The following is a 10,572-nucleotide window of genomic DNA, read 5'->3' as shown; positions in this document are numbered from 1 at the left end:
AGATATGTGAAGTTATAGTTGAGGTAAAATAGAGGCTGAGCACTGGTAAGTTGAAACTGAAATGTGCAGAAGAGGGAGTGAAGAGGGTTTAGCTGTTCTGTTCTGTACATTCTTACCTTAAACCACTGGATCATAATGAACATGGAATGGAACTGTCCTACTGATCACAAAAAGACAAAACAAACACCATATGAGTGAACTGCAGGAGCAACAATCAAATGTACATATATGTGTGCACATGCACATCATGAACTTGTTTTCTCTCATCTTCAAGTTCAATGTCAGCAGATAACACCAACTCTAAGTTGATGGGCTAGCTTATAGTGCATCTTGCTCTTGTCTGTCTGCCCTGCTAACTTTGTTGGGCTGTGCATCTTTTGGTCTGTCTGTGTTTTGCTTGCTTGCCAGCCACTTTCAGGGCTGTTCTTTGATTTTGTGCCCTGCAAAAGTGAGAATAAAGTACAACTATTTTTCATGTTTGATAAATGCCAACATTTATAAACTGCAGATCAGAAAAGATAACGTCTCACATGAGCATGCATTCATATGTGCCTGCACGAAACTACTGATTTTAAGAGATCATGGCCTTTCCTGCCAAAGTCCAAATTGACATTGCATAATTTATTTTCAGTCCAAGGTAGTGAATCAGTAATAGATGCAGTTTAGGCAAACCTTTTGATCTAAGGATAAAAGATCAAACCATTCGATTATAAAGCATTAGTCACATAGTTTGTTATGCTTAAAATTAGTGTATTCAGAAAAAAAATCATTAAAACCCTGCTATGTTTTGTGTATTGGAGCTCAGTTTGTTGTAATAGGCTGTGTACAGTTGACTCACCTCTAATAGATGAGAAGCATACTTTCTGGTTCTTCTCCTGCAGTTTCACAATATTTAGCCTTCGTATCCAGTCATTTTTCCTCCACCGTGTTCTACTTTCGTTGTTGTATTAGAGAGAAATTGTTATTGCTAATTGTACTTATTTGATTTGACATTATTGGAGAGCACAAAACAACTTTAACATGATTGGATGATGATATTAAAATTTATCATACATGCTCACCGTGAGGATCTACACCAGGGACTTCAGGATAATTGGTACTTAAAGGAATAGCAGCAGTATACACAGCACCACAGTACAAGTTAAAATGTTAAGTGCTTTGCCATGAGTCTGTAATTCATGATTTGGCCTTTGTCGAGAGCAAACAAACCAAAAGAAATACTGACTTGGCTGAGCAGAGTAATCAAGGTTAACCACAACAAAAGACAACCTGTGATTACTCAGAGTGACATGCACCTGGAGCTGATGCAGTCCAGTTGTTTGCATTCTCTGTGTTGCTTCATTTCATGGAATCTGTCTTGGGAGTGTATCATTGTGACAATGCTTTAACGGACAATGTCATAAACGCCACTTAGGGGAAACAGTCTTGCCTGATTGCTGTTTTTTTCTTCAGCATAAGTACAAAGTGACAAACATTGATTTCTATGGCTCAGGAGAGCAATGCAGGGTAGATATGATGGTTCTGATAAGAGAGGGAAGCTCACTTTAGCAGTCTCCGAGAGACGCGCACATTTCCAAAGCACATGGTACAAGAGCGCCCACAGGGACATGCAAGCAGAGGACAGCTTTGCATGTCTTTCATGTAATAGATCTCTTGTAGGCTGCATCAAGTCATTAATCCTCTCCATGCATGCCTGAAAAAGCACTACAGGCCTACAGAAGTGGGAAAATGGTCTAAAACTGCAAAGCAGGCCTGCTGTGGAAAGGCTGAAAGGAAAAAGAAAAAAGTTATCATTTCATAGACACAAGCAAAAAAATTAAGTTATGTTTATAGTTAGGTGATGTGTAATTTACAAATACAAGCATTGACATTTTTTTTTTTTTTGAGAACACTGAGAAAAATAAATGAAAGGAGCACCACTTGGCATTGTGTGAACTTTGAATCATGTTTTAAGACAGTTCTGTTCCTCTTTTAATGTGTTTATCCATTTGTAGATTCATTCAGAGTGGACTGAGGAATGTGCTGCTGTGTTTTACATAGCCTCTTTCACCCTCTGAATAGTTACTGCTATGGTTCCCCCTCCACACCCAAGACAGTAACTTAGAAGTAACTATGTCAAAGGCCACTAGGATTTGTGTTATCCCTGTTATCATAAAAGACACCAGAGAAACTGTTCTTGATTGAAAGATTGTAATCGTAACCTGATTTCTTTCCAAGTTTTCTTTTTTGTATGCCCTCTGCCATCTTTGAGAGGATCTGGTTTCTTTTGCTCTTTCCACTTCTTAGTACTGGAACCCCTTGATTTTGTTCTCTGTGTAAACAGAAGTGTTTTCCAGTGCATAACAACACAACACCCCTCACAGGCACAACAGGCTCAAACCTCAGCAGCACAAACCTCTACTGCTCTCATTTTATTTTTTCACTTTTGTCTATTTTTAGTTGTCTCTATTGAAAAAGACTAAGTTTATATATATATATATATATATATATATATATATATATATATAATGTTTTCAGTAAATATGTAGATCAAAGTGTAAATACGTACCATATTTATAAAGCCTGTTTCAAAATACGGATGTGCAAGATTTTCTTCTGTGACAAATTATGACAAAAGTGTTGTATCTTCTCTTCCATGTCATTTTCTTTTTCTGACAGTGTTTCAGTTTTAGGCTTACTAGGATTCTTGTTAATAAAAGAGCAATCAGCACACCAAAATAAAAAGCAGCAATTTGTGGAGACCCTGTTTAACGCTTTGATTAGTTTGTGCAGATTCTTGCCAGAGCGTTACTGTTGCTGCCTCTATTCTTACCTCCTCCACAGTCCCTCTGTCAGAGAAAGAAATGCAGGGCTGATGCAAAGAATGGAGAAACAGGAAATCAGAGAGCATTAGCAGTGTGTTAGCAGGGGGATCACTGCACATCTGAGCCTCAGAGTGGGGTGGTGGATGGCCAGGGACACAGTGGCTCCCAGACCACTGTTCCAGCACAGCATTGTAAAGGGCACAGCACCGGTTGCTCTGACTAAACCAACTGCTCTGTGCAACTATTTTGCAACCCTAGGATTCCCCCAGGCAATGAGAACACCAGCCTGGCACACAGTAAAACCAGCTCTGTACCGGTTGGCCGTGGACTTGCAGGACTTGGAGGATGATGCAGTAGATCAGTGGATAGCAACCAAAGCTGTGCAGTAAGACTGTGTTTATTGATTCATTGAATGTATTGATTGTCTAGATTCTTGAAAAGCGCAAAGAGAGGAGTGAGAGAGTCGAAGCAAAAACTATGGCCAAAAAATGAAAGGAATGTTAATCACAGTTGATAAGAAGGTTAAGACAATGTCAGGAGTTTATGAAAAGCAGGAAATGACACCCTGTTATCACAATCATGATGGTGTTGGCAAATGAGAATCATTCGTGGCCCTGATTAAACTAAAAAAACCTCTCTTCACAAACCAAGGACATTTTCAGTAAAATTATGTATGCTATTGAATTAGATTTCCCATTATCTAGTATTTTGCTGATATAAGAAAGCTGTAATTGTCATTAATGATGGGCTGAATATGTGCAATAAATAGTTGATAAAAATAAATTATGAACAATAAACCAATAAACTGTTAATGTCTAAGTTTATCTATTTTTTAAACCAGAGGGCTCACTTTAAGCATCATAACATAAATGAAATGATCATATTATCATATTTCTTGAGTTATCCAGGAACACCTACATACACACACAAAAAATCACAAAGAAAAACATTGCAGAAAAATTGTTAGTAGAATATGTTATTGAATACACTTACATAGTAGATGAATGACTTATAACTTATGAATGTTTTCTATAAAATTTAGCCCTATCTGAACCTGTGCATGACATAACATTCTGCTGAACTTATTTAAAGAAAATATATCATTTTATGGCTTGCATTGGCATAGTTTGGCCAGAGTTGTCAAATTATGACCGAATATACTTCATTTGTATCATACAGACGATGCTCTAAACACTAAATATCAATGTTAGACCAGCTGAAGTTATCCTGCTGTGACCTTCATTACATTTATATTATATAAACCTTATAAATGCTTAATCAAACTGACCTATCAACATATCTTCAACAGGTGGATGGCCTTCATCACTGGTTAAAATGGGAAATTTAGGAAATCTAGACTTTTAACTAATTCAGATATTCAGATCTTTCTGACATTTCAGTCAAATCTTCTAAAACAAAGTACTGAGATAACACAATGTGTTTCACAATACATGAGATAAGACAATATGTACTTTCTGTGAACAGAATAACTGTCAGAATGAATGTCAACACCTGAGCAAGTAAATTTGCATCCAGTGTTCTATGCCAGGAAACCAAGCCCTATAGCTGCTGCTCTGAAGCTGCATGTGTGCTGGAGCTCCTGACTGAACCTGCACAAAATTCACTGGCAAGTGATAAACAAGTGAAAATCTTCTTTTTGACATTGACAATGTTCCAGAGGCCTTTTTCTTTAATAACCAATTTATCTTGGGTGTCAGAAGACTGTAGCACAGCAGATGTTCAGTAACACCCTACCGCTCGGTCCGTCTGCATTGTTGCCACACTCATTATCATGTTGTTCTGCAATGCGTGGTGGTTTTAAACTGGTTATGTAACATATGCATGCCACTTTGAAGTTTTTCTAATGAATCCCATGCATTATAATGTTGCTTGGAAAGGAAATGCCAAAATCACATCAGCTTTGGCTAGGCTGTTGAAACGAGGAATTAGCCAATTAGTTGATAGGGGACAATGAGCAATGACAGAGATGAGTTTGATAATGACACCAGGATTTCGGGAATGAACTTCCCAATGCTGTGCACACGTTGACATTAGAGGAGATTACATTTGGAGCCAAGTCATTAAGGTAAGGTGTCAGTTGTTACTGCCAGAAATATTAATCAAATGAAAGAAAAATAACCATATTAACATGTCTGATACATTAAATGGCATATTTGCTAGTTCCAAAGTTGATGTTGGATATCCCATATAGGAGGAGAGCCAGCACAGTCAGTAGATACAAGCCTGCAGTACCAGAATGAAGTAGATGTCTTCAGAGTGACACAGAGGTACCACTGTATTATATTACAAGGTTACTTGTTTGTTTACTAATTTTAATATTATTGGTCTTTGATCTCTTGACCAATTGCTCTCAATGGCTGCCACTGCCCAGACACTAATTCTGCTTTGCAGGAGTGACACTGCTGCACTGGCTGCTGGTATATACCAGATAGGGTTTTAAAATAAAGAATAAATTATGAATAGAAAAAAATAAATAAACAAATAAAGCCATATGGTTGAGGAGGTAAGGACACTTAACTCATTGCATGCATCATCATAGTAGACATGATTTATATAGCAACTTTATGTTCCAAAACAAAATGAATAAAATCATCTTCTTTTCACAAATATAAATATATTTATGTACTGTATAATATATACAATAATTTGCCACCATGAACACCATTGGCTTTTTTGGGGGGGCGGGGTGTGGGGTGGGGGTGGTGCGGCGGTGGAAGGGGGGGTGAGGGATGTGGGGTTAAAGAGCAAAACAGTAAAACTGTTGCTATTAATACAGACACTTTTGCAAGGACAGCCATGAGTGATAGGCTGTACCGAAGCATGGTCCGCATGGATGCTGCATGTGTGGGTTCTCTCTCAGAGAAGGCTGGTGGAGTGGCTATGGGGGGGACATCCATGCGCTCGGGCCATCAGTCCCGAGAACTGGGGGTCTCCCCTACTTCCTCAATCTCCCACTGGAAATTCTGCCCTGTCATTTGGTAGAACATATTGTTAAAGGGCCTGTAGAACTTGTGCAGTCTGCGGATAACGTCCGGGTCTATTTTTGGGTGAGTTCTGCCCTTGGACTTGCCAAGGCACCGTGGAGTACTGCTGTCCTCGGGCTTCTTCAGGCAGGGGAAGCCCTTGGTCTTGTTGAAATAGAAGTGCTTGTCCGTGACGATGCGCTTGAGGCCCAGGAAGTCCTGTACCTTGGCCATCTCACCAGCTGGGTCGACTATGAGCTGCTCTCCACTCACAAAGTGCATCTGTGAGAGTGGGAAGTACTGCAGCCAGCTCTCCAGGTGAAGTGCGTAGATTCCGATGCGCAGGGCACTCCACGATGCGTCGATCAGGCCCAGTGTCCGGTTCTTGAATGCGAGGACCTCGAAGGCAGGGATCTCAGGCTTCTTGGACAGAGTCTGCGTGTAGTCTGAGATGGCCCGGGTTACGGGGTTGCGAACAACTATGATGAGTTTGATGTCCTTGGCCATAGAGTGGATGCGTTTTGGGGCGCCATTGGTGACAAAGTAGCTGGGAGTTTTCTCCATTGTGATCTGGCCCTCCAGCGTTGAAGGCATCAGGTCCCTGCAAGTTCAAGCCCACAAACCGAGAATTAGTGTGCACCATGTCAGACCCAGACGCTATGCCTGCACTATTATGAACCCAGCCCAACGTAACCAAGAATACAATGACATGGTACTTGCAAAATTAATACATTTATTAAGAGAATTACAAGTGAAAATAACTGTTTTTATCACTGGCATTATAGCTGCAAGAAGGAAAATATAGCTAATTACACCTGCGAAGTAACACGTGGAAGATAAAAGCAGGAGATGAAACACCACGTGAACAAGCACGCTCAATGCTTAATTGACTCCATCTGTGTTACTCCAGGAGCTGTTTTGAAACTTTAATAACAAGTTCAGTGCAAATCATTAATACTCCAGGGCTTGGGGGGTGGTTTTGTCTTGTGTCTATTCTGAAAGCTTGGTGTCCCTTGTACCTGCGCAGACACACGTGAGTGTATTCTGACGAGAGCACAGCCTGTAGCTGGCTTCCCCGCCACCCTACCTTTAAGGTTAAGGGGCCCTTGCTGTGGGCCATACAGTGATTAATTATGACATCCCTCTGATCCATTCGTAGCCAAGGAGACACGTCTCAGTTTTCAGAGGCTCAGTGAGAGGGGGAGCGGGGAGCGTGTCAGCAGTGCTGCAAATGTTATGTTCCACATTGACTCATCTTTCAGGGGCGTGGAAGCAGAAGTCATTCAGAAGTTATAAAAAATAAAATGGCTGTGTAGAAAACTGGAGATTCATTCAGTCTGTTTTCTGATAAATAAGCCCTGAGCTATATTGCAGAAGGGGAAAAAAGAGCATTTAGCTCATTTTAAAAAATGATTTTCATTAAAACTAACTAGTATTCTATGTCCTTTTGCTGTTCAAGAAATCTAGAAAGTAAAGCTTTTCTAAGTTAACTGAATATCAGTACAAACTCTTTAAGTGTAAAACAAAGCAGTGGAGTACCACATTGAAACCCCTGATGTCTGTATAACATCATTTCCCTGTCCTTCAGTAGGAACTATGAGTCTGTGGTGACTGTGCCCTACGTCAAAGGGAGCAGCAGGATCATCAATAAAACCACATATGCATATCACATTTTCTCCACTAATGCTATGGGCAGACACTCCCAGTAACTCAAATGCAGCATGTGCTGATCCTGGGTCTCCAAAGTTCAGATGTAAACTCAAACTTTAACACGTCAATAAAACAGACTAAGAATATGCTATTATTTTAGCTCTGGCTATGTGTTTTTATATATGTTTGCATGAAATTGGATTCAGACTTGTCTGAGTAGAGAACATTGCAAGGGTTAGTGAACATGCTGGAAGAAATGTGTGTGTGTCAAGCACAACTTGGTGCATGTGGAATGACTTGATATTAGTACAAGAATGAAACCGCTATAAAAGGAAATCAATATATTTGTAGTACATGTCTAAAATTAATTTTTATTTGACACCTGTCAGTACCACACCAAAGTGGCAGTAACACAACCAAATTAATCATTTGCATGTTGGACACATTCTAAATGCTCTCCTTTGCTGGGTACAATCGAGTTCTAAGTGTGGAACGCATCAAATGCCCCCACCACACACACACACACACAAACATGCACACACATACACACACACAAACCCCAATCCACAGGCCTCTTAGTACATACAGACACTTGCTCACAAGTGGCTTTGTAATTTCATTTCTGTACCAGCATTGCACTCCTGATGGGTAATTTCCCAATGGATTACTCTTGGCACTACATGGTATAGAGCTGTGCCTACTTGGACTGTAATGGGATATAAACCATATCTGTAGCTAGCATAGGGACTAGAAGTATTAGTTTACATTATGTTCCATCAGTGGTGCACATTTCTTCAGTGTGGTAATGAATGGTTAGAGATTTTTTTTTCTCTCCTTTCAAGGTCTTCAGTAGTTGGCTATTTAAAGTCAGACTGGAAGATAACCAAGATTGGAAGACAACCAAACATACTTATATTTGTTTTGTGCAAGTAAAACTAAAACTAAAAATAATAAAGTCATTACAAAGCGCCTTGGGGCAACCTATGTAAATTGCACTGAAACACATAGCCATCAGGGGTGCTGGCCCAAGGTGTTTTGACACTGCTTTTCGGCCTCTTTGGCCAAAGGCTGTAGACGGACAGCTGCAGCTCTCTTCGTTTCATACAAGCACACAACCAGCCTTCTGTCCCCATCACACCATAACGCTATGACGCCACTCATTATATGTGTAATTACTAAAATATTGAGATTACAGAAGTGAAACCTTCATTTGTGATTGAGGTCGAACTCATTTTCCTCGAGGGAGTCAATCATGGGTGGCGAGCATTTAAAATGTCAGGACAGGAAACATGCCGCACAACGCTCATAAACAGCCTCATGTTCCTGAGCTTCCCTGAGCCTTGCACTCAGGAAAGAGAAAGAACGCACTGACCCCACAACGCAGGAGTGTGCAGCCATGGGTCCTTTAAGTGGGCAGGTAAATAACGCACACGGGCCTGGAAAAGCTCTTTTCACCATCTGCTGTTTACACACTCACACGAATCACATAACATCTTGTGGCCTTTTGTTCTGTAGACTTCACCGTGCTTGCATAACGCCTGCATATATGACTTAAGCACAAGAAACCACTCCATTTCTTATAGAACCAAAATAAAAGTATTTTATTTAAAGTATATTGTGAAACAAGAACAACTGTCATCTAAGAAGTCATATGGTAGACCCAGATAATCTTTAAAATGTTCACAAGCTCCTGAATGCAAAGTTTATCACAAAGTATATTGTGAGCACTAGTCAGCAATAGTTTTTAATAATCAGCAATTTTTTCAAAAACTTCAAATTTTCATCTTACAAGAAGGTATTTGTTCATATTGCTTTGAAGTAATTTAATTGCCACTCACAAAAATATGACCAAGATGGGAAAGGACAAGGTAAAATCTTTGCTCTAGTTTATTAATTTTTTCAAATTAATCTACTCCCTGGATACTTTGCCAAGAGAGACTTTTTAATCAGGCAAAAACTAAGTGTATCTTTAGATCCAATGAACCTAAAGCTAAGTAGAGACAGTCATTTATCAGAGAGGTGCACCAATTAAATAGCTGGATCGAACCCAATGCTGACGACAGAGGACTGAAAAGGCTTTTTATTAAGCAACCCATACAGCCATTTTAAATGCTTTGTCAAGTGCACACCGTTCCATATCACAAGTCCTCGTTTTATTACTGTTGCTGTATTAGAATCAGTACCATCTCACACAGTTAACCCTCAGTCAAGCTCATTGGGATGGAGAAGGGAAAGTTTTACCATAAATTCAACATGGTCTTAATCCACGTGCACTGAGGATTACAGTTTATAATTAATTAGCTTTGTGTCCAAGATTCAATTAAAAAAAAAAAACTTTATTTATTTATTATTTATTATAGTTAACCCGGGTGAACATTTTGGCTGCAATTTGGTCTCACATACTTTTGTTATGTTATCTACTTACAATATTTAGGTATGACAGAATTCACTTAGTGTGTTTATTTCCCCCAACGCTGTCAACCATATCAGAGTTAAAGACTTCTTCAATCACTGTCTCCTGCAAAATACACCAGGTCTTCATATCCGCTGCCTGGGAATGTGGCAGGCATTTAAACCAATGCTCAGTCTGGCTAGAAAAAGACCACCTGATAACATGAAAACTATCTCTTTTTAGCTGTTCGCAAGCAATGAACAATGTGAGGAGACTTGGAATAGCATAACACCTGTAGCAGCCTGTCATGCAGTCTCTATCTCCAACCAAATCCCCTCTGATCCCTACAGGTCTGACTGATGCCCACCAGCACAGCTGAATGGAGAGCCAACACTGCCGTATGGAGAGCACAAGAGGTGCGAGTGCCCATCCTCCCTGCGGTAAGGACACGATCCACTATGCTGCAGCCAAACTGTTTGCTTCAATAGAACAGTTAAGGAGTGAAGCTGACAGCTGGTCCTGATCAAACCTCTTTTCTCTCCTCACCTCCTGTCATCCCCAGAAGACTGCTTCTACTTCCTACGGAACACCACCACCAGACACCAGCACTTAGATGCAAAGAAATCTTTATCTTCCTCTTGGATGTGGAACATGATGAAACAAAACTGAGGGTTAGAAAGAATGAAAGGGGGGAAAAAAGCATTTATGGATCTTCGGGAAAATCACCATAAATCTGGTAACT

General features: G+C 40.0%; 1 protein-coding gene across 1 annotated transcript in view; it reads right to left on the bottom strand.

The window, feature by feature from the left end:
• Positions 1–5,526: 5,526 nt before the first annotated feature.
• hs3st4 (heparan sulfate (glucosamine) 3-O-sulfotransferase 4) overlaps positions 5,527–10,572 on the bottom strand; it is a 58,214-nt gene continuing 53,168 nt past the window's right edge. Inside the window, exon 2 of the mRNA XM_026997648.3 lies at positions 5,527–6,389. Coding sequence (XP_026853449.2) covers positions 5,735–6,389 — 655 coding nt within the window. The 3' untranslated portion in view covers positions 5,527–5,734. The remainder of the gene's footprint in view (positions 6,390–10,572) is intronic.

The sequence above is a fragment of the Electrophorus electricus genome, chromosome 2 (genome assembly GCF_041902795.1).
Source record: "Electrophorus electricus isolate QZ-2024a chromosome 2, ASM4190279v1, whole genome shotgun sequence".
NCBI classification, from domain to species: Eukaryota; Metazoa; Chordata; class Actinopteri; order Gymnotiformes; family Gymnotidae; genus Electrophorus; species Electrophorus electricus.
The sequence above is the reverse complement of the archived record's forward strand: the minus strand, read 5'-3'. Positions and strand labels throughout refer to the sequence as shown.